The following is a 14408-nucleotide window of genomic DNA, read 5'->3' as shown; positions in this document are numbered from 1 at the left end:
GAACAAATTCTTTTGCAATCTATGTCTTGTCCTGCAGCATTTTCTAGAGCAATTTCTATGTGTATACTTACAAAGATGTGTGGAGATTCATGGTTCATCTAATCACAATAAAGAATATATATTACAAGTTTGGTAGAAAGGTCATTTCATTTTATGCTAAAATGCATTCTCTACTTCAAATAAAGTTCTCAACTGAGTTCCTCTAGAATTATTTTGCTAACGATTAACTAACAACTAACAACTAACAACTGTGCACCCCAAACGTATCATGAATTAATTGCTACTGAAGTGACCTTAGAACTAAGGACATATAACGTTCCCATATATTAGATGGGACATATTCTGGAATAGGTCAGAAAGCACAACAAAACTACTTACAGTATTGCATTTCTTATTTATACTTTATTCCAAATCTCAGCTTTGCAAGTCGAGGTATTTTATTAGACAAATTGGCAGAAAAAGGAATACCATATTTTCCAGCGTACAAGGCGACTTTTTAACCCATGAAAAACTTCTTAAAAGTCGGGGGTCATCTTATAAGCAAATATACGGCATGCTGAAACTTACTCCAGCTTCAGGAAAGAGTGATTTGTCCCCCTCTTACGGCCACATCCCATCCAAATGCCAGGCGTCATCACTCAGTCTTCTGCTTGTCCCAATTCATCTTTCAGGACACACAGAGGAGTTGAGTTACCGAGTGCAGCATCTCATCCAGCCGCTCGGTATGCGGCTTTCTGGTGCTTGGTCCTCTATTTAGCTTTTATGGGACACAAAGGAGGCGCTCTGCCTTTCTCTATCTGTCCTATTAATCACTGCACCCCAGCCAGCTGCTCTTGACTGAGTCCCCTCTCCCTGCTCTCAGTGTAGATCATAATTAAAAATCACAGTCACTACAAATGAGAAATGTAAAATGATTTTTGGCACTCCAAAGTCTAGCTTTATTAAACATATACTGTTAACTTTTGAGGATTCTACTTTTTTTCTCTTTTTAATTTTCATTTGGTGTGCATTAAAAGAGAGGTAGTCTTCTATGGCGAATATAGCCCAAACCATATATTTTAACAGGAAAAATAGTAAGTCGTCTTACACCCAGTTGTCTTATACACCGGAAAATACGTTAAATGCAGGCCTTATGAATAGACAAATTTGTATGATGCACCTGAAAATAATGGGATTGTACTGTTTTTGTATAACAGTGTAATGTGGAAACAGTATTAAAAGACTAAAAATTGTAAATGCCCTGTGTTTAAAGAATGTTACAAAACAATTGTTAACTTCTTGTGGAAGGAGACTTGTTTTGACCTCTGGTGTCCAGTGACTAAACAATGGCCAGCTGATCAGGGATATCAGAAAAATCCAAGTAGAAAATAGTGGCAAGGAGAATTAGGAAAATTACACAGATTATTAGTCAGTGTAAAAACATGAAGGTATAAGTAACATGCATAATGTCCTCTATTGATATCCATTGCAGGGGATGATTGTAATATTCATATGTTTAACAATTATTCATTGCAAGTTCATTTGTCGTTAGCTTCTACTACTACATGACAATAATATTTACAATCTCTAAACATTTCATAATGCATCAGTCCCAAGATGCATCAGCTGGCAATTCATATGGACATCTTTCCATCAAGAAAGAATAGCATTTTGTCATTACACTGATAGAAACATACTCTGGAAATATATTTTAGGTTATGCCTATGTGTGCTGCAGTCTAGTTAGTTCAACATTTCATGAATCTTCAAAATTATTAATCCATTATCATGATAAACCACATGAAGTCACCTCTAAGTAGAAAACCTTTTACACAAAAAGGATTGTAGGATCAGACACAGAGAATTTACTGATCGTACAATGTTTTTCCATTAGCTATGTGTACCTGACTTGAGTAAAAAGCAGCATTGCCTATACCAACTTTTGTACTTCGTGTTTGACGGAAACCTTGGAATTGATTCTATTCCAACAGCATGATCATATTTCTCTTGTATAATTTAATTCCTACTGATATGGGGAATAAATCATTCAATCATTCAGCAAATTGTTTCTTGTCCTCATTAATAGACTGAATAAGTTTAAAAGTCTATATTGACCAAGAAAGAATTGTTGCCAAAGGGAAAAAGTCATAATTATATTCCACTCATTTCAAAGCTAAAATTTATCTTCATCGTTTTGGGTTCATTATAAAAGGAAATATATTTTGACAGAAAACATAGCCACTTTGGTGGGTCAAATGAGTAATTTAAATTGCCAGGAAGAAAGTGCCTCTTCATTATATAAAGTATGAAAAAGAAGAATCTATTTAGAACTCATCAGACTCACAAATATCCCATGCCTATTTCCAATTCCTGATTTTCACGTTTTAATTTATATTTTAATTGAAAACTAAAATTGTAGTGATGCAATTAAGAAAAAATGATAAAGAATAAAGCTTAAAAGAATAAAGTTTGTACTTATTATGGCTGAACTGATTAATAAACTCTAGTTAAAGTAAGCAAGAAAATATTGCAAGAATTAGCTATGAAGGTCACATACAAATATAATTTTTTATTGAATAGAGGGACTTTCTCCAAAACTTACATGAAATTTACTGGCTGTTTAGTGTTTGTCTAGTTATATCTTCATACAGACATACAGCTATATTGGAATCCTACAGTATAAAAGTAGCAGATGGGACTTTATTTGTTCTCCTTTCAGGACTACAAAAACTTGTTCTAAATTAAAAATAAATTAAAACCCTTCCATAACCCATGTTTTGTCTTTATATATGGACAATTTAAAACCAGGCAATATAATCAAGGAAAAAATCATGAAATATATATTACAGGGTGGTTATCCACTTAATTCTTTTTTGTTTGTTTGTTTTTTGGTTTTGATTTTTTTGGGGCAGGCTCACATCTGGTGACGCTCATTTGAGCCCTGGTGAGCTCAGGGGCTACTTGGGCTCTGACCTCAGAAATTGCTCCTGGCTTGGGTACCATATGGGATGCCAGCGGATCCAACCACGTACCCCCTAGGCTAGCACAGGCAAGGCATATCCTTATCCTTTGCACTACAGCACTGGCCCCAGCCACTAAATTTCTGACTGTTCTTCAAATGTCATTCAATTTTTCTAATACTGTGACAATTAAAGAATTTCCCCTTCAAATTTTCCAACTAGATGTTGCCTCTGCCCAGTTCTGGTGTTAATTGCCAAACCAAATTACCCATAGGGTTTAGGAATATTTATTGTCTGTGAAAAATGACTACTTCATAGATAAAACCTAGAAATTTAATTTCATTGTTATCAAATAATGTATAATAATAGAATAACAGCTAACATTCTGTTGTGAATTTCATTCTGATTTATAAAACAAAATAATTCAGTTCAGGAGAAACAAATCATACACATGACAGATTGAGAAAGAAAATATATGACATGTCAACCAAATATAAACTTGGTGATATTTGAAGGTTCAGAAAAATGATGTTGACTAAAGTCAACTCAGTATTCTTAAGAAGTGTACTCTACCCTACGGGTTCAGTTATTTTTACACAACTACAACCAGAAAAATGGCTTAGGTTTTAAGTCACACAAAAAAATGTTAGAACCTATTCACATTATCTTGGAGTACTCAATACTTAACTTTGTTTTTTAGAAAAATATTAAAAAAATAATTAAGTGATTTTCTTCAAATATAAATTTTAAGAATAGAAAATATAAAAGGTACTTTGTTTAGGGCCAGAGCAATAGCACAGCAGTAGGGCGTTTGCCTTGCATGCAGCCAACCTAGGACAGATCCTGGTTTAATTCCAGGCATACCATCTGGTGTCCAGGGCCTGCACAGTTCCAGGAGTAACCCCTGAGCATTGCCAGGTGTGGCACCAAGAAACAAACAACAAAAAAAATATACTTTGTATAATCACACTCAGTAGTGATAAGGGCTTATCCTGTTTTCTTTTCAAAACAGTCACTTTGGCTTGGGTACATTGGGGCATTGGGTACATTGGGTACATTGGGTACATTGAATGGAATATCAATCAGATAAGAGGCTAACAATCTAAGGTACTTACAGAACTTAACAACAAAACAAATCTAACCCCCCAAAAAATGGGCAGACAAAATGAACAGAAACTTCCTCAAAGGAGAAATACATATGGCCAAAATGCACATGAAAAAATGTTCCACCTCACTATTCATCAGGAAGATGCATATCAAAACAACAATGAGATACCATCTCATGCCACAGAGACTGGCACACATCACCAAAAAAAAAGGATCAGTGCTGGAGGGGCTGTGGGGAGAAAAGAACTTTCATTCACTGCTGGTGGAATGCCATCTAGTCCAGCCTTTATGGAAAACAATATGGAGATTTCTTAAAATAACTGGACATTGTGCTCCCATATGATCCACTTATACTCCTAGGGATATACCCTTTAACCACAAAAAACAAAAAAACAACAACAATAAAAAATGACCTCTCCATACCAGAATCTGGAAACAATCCAGATGTCCAACAACAGATGAATAGCTAAAGAAACTGGTACATATACACAGTGGACTACTATGCAGCTGTCAGGAAAGTTGACATCATGAAAGTTTCCTATATATGGATGAACATGGAAACTATTATGCTGAGTGAAATGAGTCAGAGGGAGAGAGATAGACACAGAATAGTCTATGGGTTTTAAGAAAAATAAAAGACATTACTAATATGATACACAGAGGCAAAAGAGATGAGGGTTGGAAGGACTGGCCCACGATATGAAGCTTAACACTATGAGTGGTGAGTTCAGTAATCATGATGCTTAACTAAATATTTTAAAAACAAACAAAAAAAAAACCCAGAGAAGTCACTTTTGATGGTCTTTAAGGTTATATGGGATGGTAGGAATCAAACCCAGATTGGTGGCTTCCAAAGCTAGTGTACTATCTACTTTACTCTCTTGGGCTCTGATACAAATGTTTAATATACATTTATTTGAGTTTTGTTATAAGGAATAAATCTTCTTGACTGCAATTAATTTGAATTTTTACTCCTGGATAAAAATTCTATACTAATTACATTATATTATTTACACGCAATTTATTTTTACATTGCATTGCATTCCACTTTGTGCTGTTTTGGCACTTCAAAGTGATTATTATATTGATTTAGAAAATAACATTGCAGAGCAGATGGAATTTTCAAAACATGTTGCTTTATATCTTAGACATTTAAAAGATAACACAAAGCACTCAGAAATTAAGAAATACAATTACATTTTGTTAAGATTAACAAGTTGTAATGAAAGTAATCTGATTTTATCCATCTGCAGTTTATCAATTTAGACAAATAGCATTTCCAATAGCTACTACTGCCAACCATATGTATCTATGGTTAATCCCTCCAATCCACACCTATTTTCTGTGACTTTCTGCTTTATTTCTGGTAATAAATATCTACCTTCATGACTCTCTTGCTTCCAATTTACACTTCTATCCCCTGAAAACTGCAGCTAGTTGCATTAATTTCCTGATTTTTTTTTTTATCAAATCCAACAGTTACTTAGAATCCTTAGCATGTCTGTCTTTCTAAGACTCATTATATTGCTGTTTATCCATTTTCCTGAACTCCCATAGCCATATCATTGACTTATTTTTTAACCAGATTCAGTCTATTTTTTTACTGGGATTTACTAGCCTTTTACCAAACAATTAAGTAAATGATTTTTTTTAAATTTATTTATGTTTTGGGGCCACACAATGCTCAGAGTTTACTCACTCGGAAAACACTACAGGCAGTATTCAGGGAACCATATGGAACGTCAGGGATTAAACTCAGCAAGTTTACAGCAAGGCAAGTACCATGTGCAGTACTATAGTTCTGGTCCTCAAAAAATTTATTGAAGACATGAATAGATATATTTGACTTTCTGTTTACAACAGAAGACAATAAGTAAAATTGCTATAAGCATTTTTGTATTGGTCCATTAAAAAGAAAGTAGCCAACACAATTTCTTTATCATAATATTGTTGGGCAACAGTGAACAGGGTATTATCTGTGAAAGTGGTTAACCTGGTTTTGATAACCAGAATTACATATGTTCTCCCAAGTTCCTCCATAAGTGTTTTCTGAGCACAGAACTAGGAGTAATCCATGAGCACTGCTGCTTTGGATTAGATATAATTTAATATATTATTAATATGTATTATTCTATAAATATACATTAAATATATTAAGTTGATCAATACAATAAATGCATTCACAAGTCTATTTCTAAAATATTCTAATGCTCATAATTTTTCCATAAAAATATTTAACTATACTTTGTTATCTGTATTCTATTATCTTTTCTATGACATTTATGGAAGGTAAATATCCGTTTAAAAATGAGAAAAAATGCAACAAATTACTTCCTGTACTTCCCAAGTATATGATCTCCTACTATAATTGATGGCTAAAAAGTAATGAAGAGAAAACCTCCATATTAGAATATTACACAAATAATATCGAAGATAATATATATTACTAGCAAGTATTATGTAGTTTTAATAAAGATATTGAAAGGAATAACAATTGAAATATGAGATTTTTATGCACATTGGGTGGATGAAGTAATAGGAGATTACTATACATGGAGGATTTCTGAAGCATAATATCAGGTGGCAGACTATTGAATGTGAATAAATGGCCACCTGAATTAGGTAGGTACTTATGCTACACCTTAATATTGAATTCCTTGGTCCCACTTTTATGAAATGATATAATAGATATAAGGAATGATAACAGGGTTAGGAGCATTTGAGGAAACATCTGAATGAAATGTAGCAGCCTCACACATTAAGAAAGATAAAAGGCACTACACTGTAACAGGTACATTAGAGCTAAGTACTTGTTTTTAAAGTGATATATTCAAGTGACACACACTCATAAGTTTTGTGTCCATTTCCAAGTCTCATATTCTCCCTAAATTTTATGTTATCTCCAACTCTTTTTTTCTTAGGTGAGGGATAAGAAACATCTGAGCATTTTAAGAGATAATCATAGAGAATGTTTTTAATATCCTAGAACACAAGAACTCAGGAGATATGTTTAATTTAAATGCCAAGTATATTTTTCACATTTTTCCTTTGGAAGGTGTCAGACCTCTGAAAGCATCACAATTTTAGTTGGTGTTGTCAGTTTGCACTGCCAGTCTCTCAAGACACAATTGAGGGGCTGAGTGATAGCACAGCATTAGGGCGTTTGCCTTGCATGTTGATGACCCAGACGGACCCAGGTTCCATTCCCGGCATCCCATATGGCCCCTCAGGATTTCCAGGAGTGATTTCTGAGTGCAGAATCAGGAGTAACCCCTGAGCACCATTGGGTGTGGCCCAAAACAACAACAACAACAACAACAAACAAACAAAACAAAACAATTCACTCTTAACCAAAATTTATAGATTTGAATGATCAGGTTCAGAAATCAAATTTGTCAGATAATGATAGCTAAGTTCCCTCTAAAATTTTTTGAAAAGAAAAATTCTATGTCATAAACTATATGAAACTTTCTCCATAGAATAGGGAACTAAGTAGTAGCCAAGTTAGCACATTTCACATATAATATAAAACCAGATCATTTAAAAGTTCTTTGATATTAAGGGTAATATTCTACCCGAGGTAGAATTCTAGTATACACTTTAAAGAACTAATGTTCCCAGAAAAACTTTCTTTTCATCAAGTCTAATATTCCTTATGAAAATTGTTTGATGTGACTGCTACAACAGTTAAACTCAGAGCAAAGTCAAAGGATCATTCCTAATTTCCTTTAATCAATTTAATCAATTTAATTACTATGGTCTACTTAGTGCCACACCAATTTTAGAATCTCTCCTACTTTTAAATGTTTAACCCCACTTATTTCATCCTTAGATGAATTTAGAAATAGCATCAATCTTTTTACATAGAATCTCTCTGAAGTTTAAAACAAGACTCCTATAATATCTAAAATAATCTTTGCATACTGAAAACTACAAATGTCATACTTCCTTATTTGAAAAACTTTATTACTTTCTCCATTCATAAGTGGAAAACAATCTATTATTTTTACACTTACTCTTCCTTTTTTATTGATGTATACTTTCACCTCATTTTATATCTCAATAAAACCAAGCAAAGTTTAGCACCCTGAACTCATAATCTACCTTAACAAATATATCTATGTTTTATTTTAATGAGTATTTAATTTTTTTTACAGGGTGAGCATTACACCCAGAAAAACTCAAGTTATTTCTAACTTAATACCTGGGGTTGTTCTTGGGAGAAGATACAGTGTTGGAATATTTGGTGCTGGGATGTATTAGAATATATTATAGGTTAATAATACACTATGTATACAAATATATGCATATAACTATCAAGGGCCACAAAGGCTTTTCTCTTGCAAAATACTCACATATCCAGAAATATTATTTTCATGTAATATACCAAGAAGAATTTATTTCCGGATAAATGCTAGTACTTGGAAATAATTTGACCTTTAATATAAGTGTTGAGTGTGAGAATCAATGAGATAAGGTTCAGTTTGCTTGATATATTTATGTATATATATAAAAATTTAGCTTTATAATTTTAGTCATATACATACCATTCTGTTTTAATATGAAGTAAAAAAATTACTATGGAATCAAAACTTTAGGTTCTAATTCAGCTTTTAAAGCTTCACAGTTTCCACCACACAATTTAAACCAGCAACTCAGTTGACAAGTTTTAAACAATAAATCTTGGTAGTTATACCATTTTGCACTAAATATTTTCAATTTTAACTGAAAAGAATAGCTCCATGGCTATTGAAAATTGATTTGAATGAGTCTTGAAATAGATTTCTTACATATCTATGCATGACTTTTAATATGTAATAGAAGGATTTGATATATCCGTGTACTTTTTATGTACTAAAAATTTGTTTTTTCATTTCCTGAGAGTCAAAAAAAATCAATATCCAATTGCAAAGTGACTTAAGTGACCATTCAATCTTAATATTTATTGAAATATGATAAAATATCACAATTATATGTATTTTTATTTCAAAGTACAAATTTACTTATTGCAAAATCTCATCACTGACAAAGTGTTCATGAATATTCCCCATCACCATGACCCTTATAGGTGACTTCTTTTTCATTGGTTAATCATTACCCAAATTAAAACATGTCCAGTGCTAAAATTTGCATCCATACTACTCATAAAACAAGGTAAGTCAATATAAATTAAAAAGTAAAAATATGAATATAAGCATATATATGAAATTATAAAGAAAATGTTGATAGTAAATGAGTATAAATATTTCATTAAATTCACACATATATTTCTGTAATATTTTCCATTAAAATATGTCATGCTTTTCTTCTGGAAACCAACTCTTTTGAACTCACCTTCATATAACCAATCAGCAATCCCATTAAAAATGATTCCTTCCTTTCCAGAAGATGTCAGTCGCAATGAACTGCTTTTAATATCTGGTTGATAGTAGATATTATTTTCAAAAATATAAATCTAGATCAGAAACATGTAAAATAAACAAACAGAAATTTAATCAAATGTATTAGGAAGACTAAAAATGTTATTACAGATTGACAAATAACTGTATGTTTCTGCCTATTTCAAATAATGTGAAGCATATATTTTCACTGTTTTCATTTTTCTTGCTCTGATTTTTAAAATTTTATTTAAAAACTTCTTCTAATTTTAAGAGAATTTATTTTATTATTGAAGTATCAAGTTGTCATATAGGCATAGTGTAGAATTATGTATATATTGAAAATATATATTTTTAAAAACAATAGTTTGCAAACTTGATATCTTGACATTTCAAATAAATATTTTAGGGTTTAAGATGACTATCGTGGACACTGAGGACTTCAAGGAAAACTTCTCCTCCGCCTGTCTGCCTGTGTTTCTGAATCCCTGAAGGTTTCCTCAGAGGACTAGGGAGCGCACCCCCAAAAAACTGCATTTTGAAGCTGCCCAGTGAGTACATTCTGCCTGTGGGGGTCCCTGTCCGATAAGCTGAGCTCTCTGGCCTGTGGAGGCTCCGCCCATCTGTGCCTTTGTTCACTCTGAGGACTGTCTACTAGAGGCAGCAGAAGAGCACAACCGCTTCGCTTGGCTCTTTCTAACTAATGAACCCGACCACAACACGCAGGAAAAACCACACTACAAGCGTGACAATGGGGAAACCTCTCAGGCAAACACCATGCACAGAGAATGAAAATGAAAGCTTGGATGATCTAATAAGTTCCAACCACCTGATTAACCTCTCAGATAGGAACTTAAAATAGCAATATGGAAGATATTTGAAGAACTCAAACAAAGCATAGATCGATCTGAACAAAACACAAAGACAGAAATCAGAAAACTCCAAACTGAAATAACAGATCTGAAAAACATGGTAGCTCAACTGAAAATCTCAATGGATAGCCTCGCCAACAGGATATCAGCAGCTGAGGAGAGAATCGGAGTACTGGAAGATGTGATGCAGAAAAACTCAATACAACAGAAGAAATTGGGAAAAAAACCTTAAGACAAATGAACAGGCAATAGAAAAGTACTCAAAGAATGCGAAAAGATGAAAATAGAAGTCTTTGATAAACTCAACAGAAAAAACATAAGAATCATTGGAGTCCCAGAGACCCAGGTAGGAGATCTCCAGGAAGAATCAACTGTCAAAGACGTCATCAAAGAGATACTCCCAGAGTTAAAGACTACATGCAATCAAATCCTGCCTGCTCAAAGAGTACCAGTTAAAAGAGACCCAAAGAAAAACACCCCAAGACACATCCTCATTACAATGACAAATCCCATAGATAGAGATAGAATACTGAATGCAGGAAGATCAAAAAGGGAAATTACATTCAAAGGAGCATCCCTAAGACATACAGCAGACATGTCACAAGAAACTCTCAAGGCCAGAAGACAGTGGTGGGATATTGTGACAAGACGGAATGAAATGAATGCCTCACTGAGAATACTGCACCCAGCCTATCTCACGTTCAGTTATGAAGGAAGAATACATAGCTTCATGGATAAACAACAGCTCAGAAACTTCACAGATGATAAACCAGCCTTAAAGGAAAAACTGACAGGTATACTCTAAGACAAAAGAGACCAACAAACACAGCAAACTTATCTACAAAGATGACATTAAATCCTATGACAATCATCTCCCTCAATGTCAATGGACTAAATTCACCAATTAAAAGACACAGAGTGGCAAAATGGGTCAAAAAAATGAATCCAACCTTCTGCTGCCTACAAGAAACACATCTGAATAGTCAGAACAAACATAGACTCAAAAATCAAAGGCTGAAAGAAAATCATCCAAGCAAACAACACCTTCAAAAACCCTGGGGTGGCCATATTAATATCTGATGACACCAACTTTATACTCAGAAAAGTGGTAAGGGACAAAGATGGACACTATGTACTAATCAAGGGATATGTGCAACAGGTAGAAATCAGACTATTAAACATATATGAACCCAATGAGAGACCAGCAAATTATCTAATACAATTACTGAAAAATCTGAAAGAAGAAATCAATAATAACATAATAATTGTAGGAGACCTCAACACGGCCCTAACAACACTTGATTGGCCAACCAGATTGAAACCCAACAAAAACATACTAGCCCTGAAGAGAGTTATGGAAGAAAGAGGACTAGTAGATATATACAGGACACTCTATCCCAAAAAACCTGGATACACATTCTTCTCCAATGTACATGGGTCATTCTCCAAAATAGACTACATGCTGACACATACAACATACCTCCATAAAATCAAGAGGATAGAAATCTTGCAGGCTACCTTTGCTGACCACAAGGCTCTGAAATTAGATGTGAACTACAAAGCCACAGAGAAGAAAAACTTTAACAATTTGAAATTAAACACCCTGCTACTGAACAACCAGTGTGTCCGAGATGAAATCAAAAAGGAAACCAAACTTTACTGGAAACAAATGATAATGAAGCCACAAACTGCCAGAATCTATGGGACACAGCAAAAGCAGTCCTGAGAGGAAAAATTATAGCTCTACAAGCACACATCATGAAGGAAGAAGGGGCATGCCTAAATAACTTAATGACGCAGCTCAAAAAGTTAGAAAATGACCAACAAAAGTAACCAAAAATAGGGAGACAGAAGGAAATAACAAAGCTGAAAGCAGAACTCAATAAAGTGGAAAACAAAAAACAATCCGAAAGATTAATGAAAGCAGAAATTGGTTCTTTGAAAAAATAAACAAGATTGATAGATCATTGGCAAAACTCACAAAAAAAGAGAGAAAGAAATCTGATAACCCGTATTAGAAATGAAAAGGGGGAGATCAGGACAGATATTGCAGAGATCCAAAGGGTAATCAGAGACTACTTTGAGAAAATTTATACTACTAAACATGAGAACCTAGAAGAAATGGAAAAATTCTTGTACACTTATAACCTTCCACATTTAAGTAAGTAGGATGTAGCATATCTAAACACCACTATCACTACTGAGGAAATTGACACTGTAATCAAACATCTGCCCCCCCAAAAAAAAGCCTAGGCCCAGATGGATTTTCAAATGAATTTTTTCAAATCTTTCAAGAGGAGCTAATACCAATCCTAGCCAGGCTTTTCCATGAAATTGAAAAAATGGAAACACTCCCAAACAACTTTTTTGAAGCCAACATCACCTTGATACCAAAACTAGACAGAAATGCTGCCAAAAAAGAAAATTACAGACCAATATCCCTGATGAATGCTGATGCAAAGATCTTCAACAAAATCCTGGCAAATAGAATCAAATGCATAATCAAGAAGATCTTACACTACGACCAAGTAGGCTTCATCCCAGGAATGCAAGGATGGTTTAACATCCGTAAATCTATCAACATCATACACAACATCAACAACAAAAAAATAAAAATCACATGATCATACCAATAGACACAGAGAAAGCATTTGATAAGGTCCAACACCCATTCTTGATCAAAACTCTCAGCAAGATGGGAATGGAAGAAACCTTTCTCAATCTAGTTGAAGCCATCTGCCACAAGCCAATGGCAAATATTATCCTCAATGGAGAAAAACTAAGTCTTTCCTCTATATTCTGGTTCAAGACAAGGCTGTCCGCTCTTACCACTCCTCTTCAACATAGTACTGGAAGTTCTTGCTATAGCAATCAGGCATGAAAAAGATATCAAGGGAATTTAGATAGGAAAGGAAGATGTCAAGCTCTCATTGTTTGCAGATGACATGATACTCTACTTACAAAACCCTAAAGACTCTACAAAAAAGATTCTAAAAACAATAGATTCATATAGCAAGGTGGCAGGCTACAAAATCAACCTACAGAAATCAATGGCCTTTTTAAACAACAATAATGATAGGGAAGAGATGGAAGACAGAAAGGCAATCCCATTCACTATAGTGCCACACAAACTCAAATATCTTGGAGTCCACTTGACCACAGACATGAAGGACCTATACAAAGAAAACTATAAAGCCCTGCTCCAAGAAATAAGAGAGGACACACGGAAATGGAAACACATACCCTGCTCATGGATTGGCAGGATTAACATAATTAAAATGGCAATACTCCCCAAAGCATTATACAAATTTAATGTGATCCCCTTAAAAATACCCATGATATTCTTCAAAGAAGTGGATCAAATACTTATGAAGTTCATCTGGAACAAAAAACACCCTCGAATAGCTAAAGCAATCCTAGGAAAAAGGAAAATAGGAGGCATAACTTTCCCCAACTTTAAACTGTACTACAAAGCAATAGTTCTCAAAACAGCATGGTATTGGAATAAAGACAGACGCTCAGATCAGTGGAATAGGCTTGAGTTCTCAGATATTGTCCCCCAGATATACAATTACTTAATTTTTGATAAAGGAGCAAGAAATCCTAAGTGGAGCAGGGAAAATCTCTTCAACAAGTGGTGCTGACAGAACTGGTTAGCCACTTGCAAAAAAGTGAACATAGACCCCCAGTTAACATCATGTATGAAGGTAAAATCCAAATGGATTAAAGACCTTGACATCAGACCAGATACCATAAGGTATATAGAACAACACGTCGGTAAAACACTCCATGACATTGAGACTAAAGGCATCTTCAAGGAGGAAACTGCACTTTCCAAACAAGTGGAAGAGGAGATCAACAGATGGGAATACATTAAACTGAGAAGCTTCTGCACCTCAAAAGAAATAGTGCCCAGGATACAAGAGTCACCCAGCGAGTGGGAAAAAATATTCACCAAACACCCATCAGATAAGGGTCTAATATCCAAAATATACAGGGCACTGACAGAACTTTACAAGAAAAAAACATCTAATCCCATCAAAAAATGGGGAGAAGAAATGAATAGACACTTTGATAAAAAAGAAATACAAATGGCCAAAAGGCACATGAATA

General features: G+C 34.2%; 1 protein-coding gene across 2 annotated transcripts in view; it reads right to left on the bottom strand.

Moving 5' to 3' along the window:
- The window catches only part of DPP10 (dipeptidyl peptidase like 10), a 671116-nt gene that overhangs the window by 86811 nt on the left and 569897 nt on the right, over positions 1 to 14408 (bottom strand). For both annotated transcript variants that reach the window (XM_049773821.1, XM_049773822.1), the window contains exon 8: positions 9380 to 9500. In XM_049773821.1, the coding sequence (XP_049629778.1) occupies positions 9380 to 9500 (121 nt within the window). The remainder of the gene's footprint in view (positions 1 to 9379; positions 9501 to 14408) is intronic.

Source organism: Suncus etruscus, chromosome 5 (genome assembly GCF_024139225.1).
Source record: "Suncus etruscus isolate mSunEtr1 chromosome 5, mSunEtr1.pri.cur, whole genome shotgun sequence".
NCBI lineage: Eukaryota > Metazoa > Chordata > Mammalia > Eulipotyphla > Soricidae > Suncus > Suncus etruscus.
This window is presented reverse-complemented; position numbering and strand designations above follow the sequence as displayed.